We start from the raw sequence: 12,842 nt of genomic DNA, 5'->3' as shown, positions 1-12,842 counted from the left end.
AGGAGATGGGTTTGAGTAACAAGGCAAAATGGAGGAAGGGGGCCAAAAGAGATAGAGAGAGAGAGAGAAAGAGTAGGGACGAAGACAAACACTAGACGAGAAGATTATTAGGAGTCCAAAGAAGGTAAGTTAGATAAATTGGTTTACCCTTATCATTTCGTAACATTTCGTCCAATGAACCGTTTCCCGAATAATCCTACTCCCGCGCAACGAAGGAAATTTTTCCACAGGCAAAAGTATTAGATATAAAGAGATTAACTAACGAAACGACAAAGGAAAGAAGGAAGAGAACACAGGATACCGGGGTATAGCTCTCTGAAAACTGCCTGGCCTTGCCCCCACCTTGCTAACTGCTAGAATAAGTAGGTGTGAACGCCCAGCCTAACTCCTGAAACCTGCGATCCCGTTTACTCGTCATAACTGTGTGCCGCAATTCATAAATAACGTTCTCAAACAAAAAAAAAATAAAAATAAAAAATAAAGACATTGAAACGGATATAAAACAGCACAAGGAATAGGTGCAAGTATCTGGAAGAAGGAAGAACGAGGGGGAAAAAAGTCCGATAAATATTCAGGTGTACGTCGTAAATGTCATGTCACGGTATTGTAACTTAGAGGTTTTTAAAATGCTCCTTCGCATATTGCTCGCAGGCCTGATTTCATTCGAATCGTCAGAATAGTTACAACATAGGACAAAGGATGAAACAGGATTGAAGTAAATATCACCTTTGCTGGCTTGCCGATTTTTTGCCCAATGACTTTCCATTTATTCGATTCGTACTCTTTGATGGCATCGCGTAGTGTTATGGACTGATGAGGTTTTAGTTTATCTCCGGAAACAGTGATGACTACCCGTTGGAATGATAACATACCTCCTCTTCGGTAAACTCAGCGTAATGCATGTCCTGTATTTTGGTTAGACTGATAGGATAGATTCGCACGCCCTGCAGAGGATCAAATGGAAAACCAACCTTGTACCAATGTTTCTTCACACTCCCTTCGGTCCGCATGGGGAAAGTCTAATGGATCATATGTTAGATATTGTTTATTATATGTATATATATATCTATGTAAGATATATACACACGGATGATTTTTACAGAGTTGGCATCAGAAATAGGTTGGACAAACCTTGGCAATTTCGCTCCAGGTGCTACCGGCATCGCGCATAGTCTTGAGCCGTTGTTCCTCTTCCGCCGTCCATGGCGTGTTTGTTCGACCTTTCTTCTTGCCTGCGGTTTCGGGCGCCGCAGTCGCGCCGGTGGTACTAGCAGTAGTGGTTTGTCCCTCGCCTTCAACAGCACCTGTTAGCGGGGGAGGGGCCATGGAGGCCAAAGGAGGAGTCTGAAATGACGCACGTCGCTTCCGGGGATTTGAAGCTGCTGGCGCTGGAGCTGGCACGGACGCTGGCGCCGGAGTGGGCACCATAGGGACACTCTCGAATGGGCCAGGCCCGGTAAAGGGGGGGGGCTGTTGCTGTTGGTTTAGAGGATGCGTTGGTGTGTTGGCGGCAACAGCTGTCTTGATACGCTTGGAAGTTGGAGGGGATCTATGCGGTTGAGGAGAACATGGGTTAGTAAACCGTCCATTCTTGAATCACAAAAGTAGGTTGGTCGGTCGGTGAGCTTCGCATATATGATGATGATGAAGTGAAGGAAGAGAATGAAGCGTCCCAAGCTGACACTGAGGAGCAAGAAGGAAGACGGAAGAAAAGCGGGTTTGGGGGGCAGTATGCATGCCAGACAGAGAGAGGAAGGGGCGAAAGGGTGAAGGAGGGAAGGAGGGAAGGGGGGTAAAGAAGGGAAAAGGGCGCCAGACGGGAGGAAGGAACCCCAAGGGAAATGCATATGTTTCTGCTCCAAAAGGGCAGGCAAAGCCAAACCGATCAACGAACGACCAACGACAGCAACAAAATTATACTCACGACATATTAGGAAGAGGAGGCCTCGACACAAAAACCGGCCAATTCATCTGTAGAGATACGCAGATAAAAATTAGTTAGATTTGGGCCTGTTACAGTTTGGCCAGGTTGCTGATGAACCCGCAAAACCGTTCAAGAAAAACGTTACACACTAGGATCGGAAGCGAGGGACACCAGGGAGCCGGATCTCGACGATCAAGCCGGGCCAGGAACATGGAGAGAAGGGTGGGGGAACATGGAAAAAAGATGATGGTACAAACACTGAAGAGAGGGTTGATGAAAGACGAGCGAGAGAAGCGATTGGTAGGGCGTAAGTAGGTTGGGGTTGAGAGGGTCGAGGGGGGATTAAATGTATCGTGGTATTGTAGTGAAGGGCGTTTAACGACTGGGAGCTGGGAAGTGAGGGCAGGATCACTCAGCTGTCACTGGATGTATTAAGACACGGATGTGAGGAGCAAGAAGACCCAGAGCAGGTATCAATAATGATTAATAAGAGAGACAACTATTATAAGAGGTAGATAACTACGTATGTAGTAGTTAGGTGAGGCTGGGTGGGAGGTTGTATACAAGTACAGGAACGCGTTAGCGGCAAGGTATCTACAAGTAGAGAGGACAAATAATCAAGGTAAAAGGGGATTAAGAGACGATGCAGTACAGGGGAAAATAGAGAGGGGGGAGGAAAGGAGGGGAGGCTGTGAGAGGAGGAGAAGTGGCAAGTGTTGTAGAGTAGTAGATTTGTTTAGTCTCTGTCGATGATGTTCAGTTGGTTCAAGCGACAGCCTCAATAATACGAAGTCGATGTGACGGACGGAGTGACAGAGTGACGGAGTTGACTGAGCTAGTGACGGGACCCGCTGAAAGTCCGAACATTGTGGCGAGCATGCGGGGAACTGGCAAGAAACAGGCAAAACAGGGTAAGGTAAGGTATGGTAATACTAGCTGCGGGAAGCGGGAAAAAAAAAAAAAAAAAGAGAAGCAGAAGAATGACGCCTTGAAAAGCTGAATAGCGTACCCAGACCTTGCTGTTTTAGAACTATCGTCACTGCAGTTACAAGTACGAATACAGTACCATACGTATCGGACTTCCATCAACACCACATTCACAATCAACAAATTAGAGATGATCCCCCTTCATCATCACGCATAAACCCTTTTCCAGCCATCTCTGCGTTGCTGGAGACATAACTTGGAAATTACCTTGTTATCTGACCTCGGATCGAGCTGGACATGCCCCGTATACACGAAGAACCAGAGTTTTCAAAACTCATCCATCTCTCGCACGTGCTGCCGCCGTGATAAGACCTTTTTAAACCAACATGTGTCAGGCCTGTATTCAAGAATCAGGAGGAGAATTGAGAAAAAGAAACAGAAAGCCAGCGACAGTCAGATCCCCCGGGCTATGATGATTTTTTGATTCCCAGGGTCAAACCCTTGTCTCTGTAGTACTCGATGCCCCGCGGGTGTCGAATTTATCTGTTTATTGGTGCTGGTTTACGTGATTTTACGTGATTGGGAAATTGGACAAATGCCCGTACAAGACTGATGGGAATTTGATCAATCTAATTCCCAAAATTGGTCAAAGTTTCGAGGTATAACCGAGTATCCCGGTTCTCGAGTTTAGATTGGCTGAGAGGGTTAGGAGAATGCTCTGTTTTTTATACCGTACATACAGATACATACAACGAATCCGAGCCAGGGAATTACTCGTTCCGTTGACTTTTTAAGTTTTTCTCCCCGTGGGAGTATATATTTTCCGGAGGAACCCAAGTCATAATTAACTCTGGGGAAAGCTTCCAATCTTGGTAAGCGATGCGAGATTCCCGGGCAATCCAAGTACCACGGGTGGATTGGAGCCGTGGAAATAAGTTTGGAGGAAGACTCACCGGGGAAAACATATCATACCCAGCAGTGTTAGCTCGTAATTTCGAGAAGAGAAACATCGTTCGAGTTCACATGGGTATTGTACATATAAAACCAAATATATCGAATTCACTTACCATGTTGTGTTACTATGGAGTTTTTATTTAAGTCCGTTCACATGTAGCATCGGTATACAGATAACTTTAATCCTGCTCTAAAAATAAGCATAAATTATTCAAGGCTGAGGTACCTCCAGTAAATGGGCCTGGTACTTACCCACATGACCGGCTGCACTGTTGAGAGAAATGTACCATCACATCCTCTCAAAGTACCCCTTCCCCTTTCAGATGAAGGTATTTCATTACTCACAGACATCGCCCCACAACTGAAATCATCCACAGCACACGATTCGCGTAAACCGTAGCGTAGGCGGGTCGATCCTGAAAAGCTTCTTCGATCCATTTTAAGTTTATACCTTGGGCACATGGGGAGAGGCATGGCAGATGCCAAATATGACAACACCCAAAAAAAAGAAAAAAAAAAAGGGAACCAATTAAGCGAACTGACAAAAAAGGAGGCGGATCATTTTCCATTCCCGTTCAAGTTAACTATGTTCCTTGAAGTTATTTTTTTGCTGGTTCCAATCTCCCAGTGACGAACCGAAGAAGAGAGCGAGTGGTACCGCAACGCAAGGTACAGAGTACAACGATAAAGTACCCCCATGGACCGTAGCTTAAACTGACTTTAATAAACGATGGGATGGGATAGAATGCAGGTGAAGAGCCCCGCGGAAACTAACTAACAAATAAAGCTTTTCTGTATGGAGAATTTTCGGATTCCTTCCCACGACGGACATCTCTACACGGCCTCGTATACATATATCATATAATGAATGACACCTGATTCCTCTCCTCTCCCCCACTTCCCCAGTTCCTATTGCACAAAATGCCCAGTTGATTAAAGAAAAACCAACACGTATTGAAACTCTGTTGTAACTTCGGGGTCTGCTCAGAGCATATTCGCTGTCATCAAATCTAGAACTCCCAGCGTTACACATAAAAGAAACACCTAAGTTTGATTGCTTCGTTGTCATACTTTCATCGACATATATGGGATTCCTGTCATGGGGGGGGGGGGAGGGGGGAAATAAAGAAAACTATACCCTTTCTCTTCTTTTCCCTGTCCCTTCAGTACACATCTTTATTTTGCCAACAACGGAAGCCCTCCAAAAGATGGGAGAATCATCCATGAAAGAACGGAGAAGAAACGTGACTCAGTCCCTCTTGCCCTCGGGCTTTCGATGATCTCCCACATTGTGCTCAACTGAGTCAAGGCAGAGTCCTTCTGTCCTGGTAGGCATCACGCAACCTTTGGGGTTCTCTCTCCCAGTCCGTTTTAATCCTTTCAATATTAGTCCCCGGTATATTTGTAGTTGCGGGGACATCGTTAACCGTTTCTTTTCGTGTATCTGCTATTGATGAAGCATATCACCAATTTGGTCGCATACTTAGCACCCATTTGGAGTGATGTTGGGGTATCTCATATCCTGTTTCCGTAATTCTTTTTTCCATTTCTCTATTTTCATATTTCCCTCCTACTTTTCCAGCTCCGCAAGCAGGAACTTGAGTTAAAACATTAGAAAACGTAACACAAGTAGCAAAAAAGGGTTTGTGGTCTGGATATTTTTTCTTCCTGCAATGAGAAATCCAGCCAATCAATGATTTCCTGAGCTGATATGGGACAGTGTAATTGTACAGTCAAGACGGACAGCTCATTACGTGTATCGGATACCAGTCATTCTTTCGAATGTGAAAGATTTCATATGCACTTGTTCATTTTCCGATGTCCTTGAAGACAAGGAGAGGAAAACATTGCATGGCGCTTATGATGACGAATGTCTAGTTAGAAATTAGCAGAAATGTATGGGAAATGGTAAAATCGCGTATGAGCGAGAGTTTATATGAATATCATGTCACTCATTATATGGATTTTCTGATAAAGGGTCCGGCAGGGATATTTCCAGATATCACAGCAGTGAAACAATTGTGCTTTTTTTTTATATATATATATAACATTCTAGCCAAGTTAGAATGTACGACGTGTTCGGCCCTAGGCCACACATACATAGGTATCTAGACACTTAGCTTCACATATCGACACTAAGAGCCCCAGGAAAAGATTTCTCCAGCTCTGTAACCACATGCAATCAAGATGATGTGCTGGTATACATAATAATGTATGTAAGTCTCTACCTACCGTATGGCTCTGTACTGCACTGTAGTTGCTCCGTATACGGACAAGAATCCTTGGTTGCATTTGCTGTGATGTTACATGCGGAGTGGTTGCTTCTCACCAAGGAGCTCTCGGATGTTCTTATCGGGAGGAGGATTTCTCAGCTCCTGTTCCGCTCCGCCCTTCCTTGACGTGTCACAGAGGTGGCAGATATTCCGGCAAGAAGGGGTATAAGATTATAAGATTGAGGGAATCGTCTAGCCTTTCCAGCCAACTGGAAAGTGTAGAGCATGTGCTATTATTCATAGTTTTTTTTCCTCTTTTCTTTTCTTTTCTCTTTTTTTTTTTTTGACGTGGATGATTTGGGAACGGAGGGAGTTCACCCAGATTTAAACTGGAAAATGAAAAGGTATCAAGAGCTGAAGCAAAACGAAATATATTAGATTGAAAAGCATAAGAAATATGCAGAGAAATCAATCCGTGACCTTGGAGCTAGCTGTTCAGTTCGTACCCTGCTCTGTATTCAGAGTTTGGCGATGGTTTGGAAAGTTGCAAGAAGACATGCCAAGGCCCGAAAAGCTTTTGACACGTGATGCATTAACCCTAAAATAGCTCGCTAACTTGACAGGGGAGACAGAGGCTGAAACATGGAACATCAAAACTCACGACGTTCGGTGATGACCGCATCGATTGCTGGGTATATGCATAATCGAGTCTCCTCTGCTTAGAATGCTGGTACTGTTCATGTTTCCATAGCTGTGATTGTGTCATTCCAAAAATGAATGATGTGTGTGGTCTGGACCCCACGGCAAGCGGAAAAGCTTCATGAGAGGGTTAACAAAGTCCAGACCGCAATTTTATGTTTCCTGTGACCGAGCAGGGTCTGGAACTCGGATCACTGTCAAGAAAATTACCTTTCCTGGGCTTCATTGAACTTGCAACCTTGGCCATTTGGCTGTACTTCTACAAGGAAGTCATATAAGTCATATCTTCAAGGCACTCCTACCGACGATTTATGTCTAAGTTGGAAAATTATCTGGTCATCGCCCAGAGCGGAGTGCATATCATGGAAAACTGCCAATCCGGTTTTGCTCGAAGGCGACGTTAGCCATGCTCACCTAGAGCAGTAATGGTCGTCTACACCAACGAGAGATGTTCTTCGACCAATTATAGAATACTTGCGGGAAAAGCAAGTATGTTTGTTTTAGGATTCGATGTGAGGCAGCACGTGGGATATTCATGTTTGAGGGTTGGAGATCTCCGGTTTCAATCCCTCCTCACGAGCGACACACTTTCCTATCGAGTGGGTATGTTGATCAGACTGAAACTGGTTTTTACCCCTCCTAACTGCTCTTGTTAGTCTCAGAGGGGAAAGAGATGAAAACAAAAAGCACACTATCGAACCTCTCGATCGCGACTCTATTGAATACCCCCGTCGCTATAGGTATAGCTGATATACCGGATATAAGTGTTTTTTCCCGATCTCCAAGAAAGCATCTCCGAGACATTTAGCAGTCCAGATGTTGTTTTAGAACAACGGGTTGTGTTTTTTTTTTTTTTTTTTTTTTTTTTTTTTTGACTGATGAAAAGCTTGAGATTGGGCTTCCAGCTCACTGCAGAAACTCTAATTGCTTTTATAGATAAGTGTCATGCACCTAGTAAGCAGAGCAACTCCGAAGTTTGTTCCGGCCTTCATGGGTCTGCCAAGTTTCCGATAACTCGGGATAGCAACACTCGTGTCAGCTCGTGAGGCCAATCGGTGAAAAAGTATCTCTCTTCTCTTATTCTTTTCTTATTATTTGGCTACTCACGACAACGAGTTTCTCGATACAACTGGTTGAACGAGAACTGTCCATCGAAGGGTTAACAATGAATCTAAAGAAAATTTATGAGACGGCGCTGAACTAAAAAGAAGGACGTTTACTGGATTTTTGAACACTTGTTGTCGTAAGAAGCAAGGTGAACGTTCGTTTCTTCAATTATACGGGCTGCATGTGATTTGCCCAGTAGGTAAGCCGAAGCCGACTTAGTCGCCTGAAAAGATGTGGTTCTTCGGAACAATATCATTGAATTTAGGAGATGTGGTTTTTATTTCGCATGGACTAGATTTCCAAATGTGTTGGGAAGTAGTCTCTGTCTAGCGCACTCTCTGCGGGCCATATCTTGATTACCCCTCACGCTACCCCAGACCTGCGGACGTGATGACAGCCAAGGCGTACCTAGATGGTTTAGTCAAGCGGTAGGTGGTGATTGGATGAGTTTATGAAGACCTCAGATGCATACCCGGACCCATTCTTGAATATCTGAATATGGTCTTCTCCAGCAAACTTTTGAAACTGCCTTGAACCCGTCCGGACATACCAAACTGATCTGGCATACATTCCGTTCAAACAGCAGGAAATCCTGAGCAGATAATATGACATGTCTACGTGAGGCAGCAGTTGAAACCCACCCCACCAAACGTGTTCTTTTTGATTTCGATATCGGGTTTCCGGGTTTCTTACGGATCCGTCAATGTTTGAACTTGGTGTCGCATGGCACCCCTGTAGAAATAAATGGTCAACTATTTCAGCCCGCACGGCACGATGGGTTCTGTTCTAACTTGTTCTGGTCAGCATAACTAGATGTCAATGCAGAAAATAGGACTACGGGGCTCAAAAGACTCAAGGTGAAACCTCTTCCAAGGTTCCAAATAGAAACGATCTTGGTGACAGACCCAGTTGAAACGGTCGTTTGACGTTGCCAGAACCATTGGCAGCGCGCCAAGCCCCAGCGCCAAGCTGACTAACCACCCCCTTTTTTAAGCGGAACTGGAAACGTCAGGCCTTCAACCAGCCGCAAAATATACCTACCCCTCGGGATGAACAATGGGCAATCGGGGGACTGAGATAATGATAGTATCGGGACTGCGATGTTCAGGCGCTGTGTAACTGATAGTGGTTTATGACAGCTTGTGCTTTCGGGTGTTGTCAGCTTATTCCCCGCCCGTTACCAATCCCGCCATTTCCGATTGTGCTATCTTCAAAGTCACCGATATCACGACTCCGCTCCGGATGACTACAGCCAGCCATTAAGCTGTGTGCTGTGTACACGCTTTCTTGAGAGTGTATTTTATTCTGCTGAATTTGAGGTTGAAACGACTTCGATCTAGGATTCCGATCTAACTTGAAGCTACATTTTGTGTTTGTGACCGTCGTCTCCAAGTTCCTTAGAACTCCATTCTCACAGTCCTCCTTTCAACCTTGCTTGAGTATGTGTTGAACCCATTATATGGACAAACTTCTTTTTCCTTTTTCGTTTTTCTTTTTTGAAACAGGCGATTATTGCTCAGCAATTCGTCCTATGCCTCTTCTGGAAACAGGGCTGTTCTGTTCTGAGAACTGACACCCGCTGAGTTTTGCCATTTGTGATCGACCCTGGCACTCAAACCAGCGAACCTGTTTTGGTGCCGCATATTTGTCTCTAGATGGAATTATGTCTTCGTTAGGAAATTCCTGCTAGGCCCTTTCAAGCTACGATTTCATGCAATCCCATCATTTCCTGGGAAAGATCGGAACCGTACTTGTCACATATCGACCGTATCCAAGAAAAGGATAACCCCCTCCTCTACCATTGCACATGGATTTAGAAACGGCTCAGGCACCAGCCATCGCCACTCGAATGCTTATGCGCTACACTCTCCAGCTCCGGGAAATGTTTGTAGCACAGACACAACTTTGATATATATATGAGAGAGATAAATGAGTCCATGCCATGTTTTTGTTCCCAGTTTGTTCTGTCAGGAGTATTTCAGCGCGTCGATGTGATTGATATCAGTCTTTTATTCTCCTCGAATCTGTTTTCTTTCCTTAATATCCCACTGGTTGGGCTAGTTACATTCTTTGATATATATTTACTTAACAGCACTCTACAACCCCTCTTAAACACTCCATAATTCCACTGCCTCCATTGAACAACTTCTTTTATTAAGAACTGGCAGTGATTATTGTAGTTTCGTTGTTTCCAAAATCCAATTAACAGTGTCATTCCATTTTCCATTTTCCTTTAAATATCTTTATTTTTTCTTTTCTTTTTTTTTTTTGGAAGTTCGATTTTAAAACACCATGAGTCCAACTATCCGTTCTACTTCCATACCTACGGAGGCTCGTGAGTATCGATCCACGACGCCCCTTCATATGGATCGTATGGATCACGGCATCCAAAAGCACCGAAGGATGTCATCCACTGGTGGAGGCAGAGCGTGGACTGAGGAAGAGGTACTCACATTCCACGTCCATCTTTGAACGTACGTATATAGCTCTAAGGGAAACTAACTTTCTGATATAGGAATCTTACCTCCTAAGAACTCGCATGCACAAGATGCCTTACAAACATATTGCGGCACACTTGAACAAAACTGAACTTGCTTGTCGCCTCCACTATCACCAGATGTCATATGGCAGCAACCGACGGCGACGCACAGATTCTGTGTCCTCCATTAGTTCGTTTCCCGGGCTGCCAACAACACAGGAATGCCCCATCGACTACAAATCGTCAGCACGCATGACCACCCCACGACTTACCCCTAGTCCTGAATCAATGATCAATTCACCAACATCTTCTGTAACCGATTCTCCCCAACAATCTCGCTCACATGTGCCTATTCTCCCGAAACCAAATATCTCACCACGCCACTCCATGTACTCTATACCCGCAGACCTATCTAGATCACTCCGATTGGATACCTCGTTTGTCCATCACAGCGACTCTCGTTCCGCCCCTTTCGATCACTCAGACGACATTGACACCGTCCGGCTCCGTGCGCTATATGATACCTACCGTGGATCATTCTGGTCTCAAATTGCTTCAGAGTACTCCAAAGAGCGTAGTTTCTCGGCAAGCAAACTTGAATTGTCATTTTTCCACGGAATATTTAAATCCTATAGCGGCCGTGTTGCGTCTCCACCAACCCCTGGCCTCAGCCCGCAAAATGAAATCTGTGAACTCCAGAAGGAAGCACTCAGCGCTCCTGAACTTTCATCTGATGGTGGATTCCATGCCATCAACGGACCGGCCCCATCGGCGGTTGCAGAACTCAACACTGCTATCAATGTTCCTAGCCCGGTCGAGAAATGCGCCGTGGCATCATTGCTGACCGTCGAACGGGACGTGTGGGCTGCGAAAAGAATCACGACTGCATAAGCCATTACCTTCGAACACTGCATCTATGGAAGTTGGAAACGATGTATAAGACTTCTGGTACGTCTTAGAACGTTCAAGCATCCGTAACAGCAACAGTATGGACAAGGGGCCCGGATTCGCGTTTTACTTTCCTTTTTCCACATTTAATTCCCTGCCCATGCCATATCAATATCCCGCTTCCATCTCATCTTCCTCCTTTTCCTGTACAATGACAAATTCCTTTACGCTGCCTGATGTACATTTTCTGATTTTCTCCCCTTATTGTTTACGGGATCCTGGTTGGTGTTTTTGAATCTCTCTTTTTCTTTACTCCTATCCGGCCAATCTTGTTTTGGTTTGTGGTTTGGTGAAGGAGTATGGCGAACACTCTCGTTTTGCTTAATACTATGACTTTCGTTTTGCCTTCACAGTATGAGCTCTTTTTGAGGGATAACTATATATTGATTGTTCTTCCTCGTCTTTCTCTCCTTTTTGTTACCCGGTAGGATATTGTGGTTTCTAGGATTCAAAGGGAATCTTGATTTTTTTTTCTTTTTCTTTCTTGCTTCTTTTCTTATCCTTTGGCTTTATCAACAAGATGTTTGATGAAACGGAATGTGATTATGGCAATGACAGAGGAGGTCGAGCAACAGCACACAAATGCAATGCATCTGGAGCATATAGTTGTAAAAGAAGAACACAAATGAACATAGAAAACATGGATATGAAATATACCCTTTTCTTGCCCGTCGATCAAGCAGTGTCTGCATGGCTTTCCTTTGGGTAACAGCGACGGAGATCGACTGCGGAAAGAAAAGGAAAAACGTTTTAATTGTTCGAGATGAAATGAAGGAATGCAAGACTTTTTGTATCTTGAAACTTGGTTCATGATCAATCTCTCGTTTCGATTTGACGCAAATCAACTTCGAGTGTCACAAGGCTCCCAAAGATATTTCTAGGATTGTCCTTGGGCAGTTATCCGTAATTAACATGCCAATAATACATGAAGAATGCAAAGGGTTGCAGACATGCTGCAGGCCGCAGGACACGGATCAAGTAATCAATTTGGCATCGCAATAAGGTAGCTACACAGCCTGCGATTTGACAAGAAGTCTCCAAGGATGTTCCAGACAAAGTCACACCTGGACAATCCCGAAAGCCCCGAATGCACAAAAGTACGTAACAACTGTCTCTAGTTGGTTAAATCGCTAACTGACAAGCCTGAAGATCAAGCATTAAGTACCTCACCGCATCCCGATGATTGTTGGTTTGAGTGGTTACCAACTTATTCTTCCTGTTCAAATAATTATCGATTCGGAATAGTGAACATTGAAGATATCAATCACCTGAATATGTGTGCCCTTGCCCATGCCTTGAATCAGTAATCCGTAACATAGAATCAGTTGCATCGGATGGTGAGGATGATCGAACCTTGGAATGCCGGAAGCAAACCACTTACTAATAGCTCGTTGTGCTCACATTTTCTCCGACTTCCAGCCCATCATCTTTGCTCTCTAAGCGCCTGGTGCCAATAGTTCTCTACTTGAAACAATCTCTTTGAACATCCCAATCCATTCTCATAAAGAAACTCTGCTCTCGCTTGCCATTGTGTGCGTTTATGATACGTACAACTTGCAGGTTTCTGGTCACGAAATCGGGATGGCCTGGC

The 12,842-nt window shown here is 44.5% G+C and overlaps 2 protein-coding genes across 2 annotated transcripts; one reads left to right on the top strand and one right to left on the bottom strand.

Annotated features, from left to right (window-relative positions):
• Positions 1–611: 611 nt before the first annotated feature.
• PADG_04394 (uncharacterized protein) lies at positions 612–2,136 on the bottom strand (the record flags this gene model as incomplete). The annotated part of the gene is made up of 7 exons (XM_010761144.1): positions 612–653; positions 727–810; positions 873–905; positions 972–1,019; positions 1,132–1,549; positions 1,925–1,971; positions 2,074–2,136. The coding sequence occupies 7 exons, from the start codon at positions 2,134–2,136 to the stop codon at positions 612–614; spliced, it is 735 nt and encodes a 244-aa protein (XP_010759446.1).
• Positions 2,137–10,116: 7,980 nt separating this feature from the next.
• PADG_04390 (uncharacterized protein) lies at positions 10,117–11,194 on the top strand (the record flags this gene model as incomplete). Its single annotated transcript, XM_010761526.1, has 2 exons — positions 10,117–10,269; positions 10,340–11,194. 2 exons carry the CDS (start codon positions 10,117–10,119, stop codon positions 11,192–11,194), a joined length of 1,008 nt encoding a protein of 335 aa, XP_010759828.1.
• Between the last annotated feature and the right edge of the window lie 1,648 nt (positions 11,195–12,842).

Source organism: Paracoccidioides brasiliensis, assembly GCF_000150735.1.
Source record: "Paracoccidioides brasiliensis Pb18 unplaced genomic scaffold supercont2.4, whole genome shotgun sequence".
Taxonomy (NCBI): Eukaryota; Fungi; Ascomycota; class Eurotiomycetes; order Onygenales; family Ajellomycetaceae; genus Paracoccidioides; species Paracoccidioides brasiliensis.
This window is presented reverse-complemented; position numbering and strand designations above follow the sequence as displayed.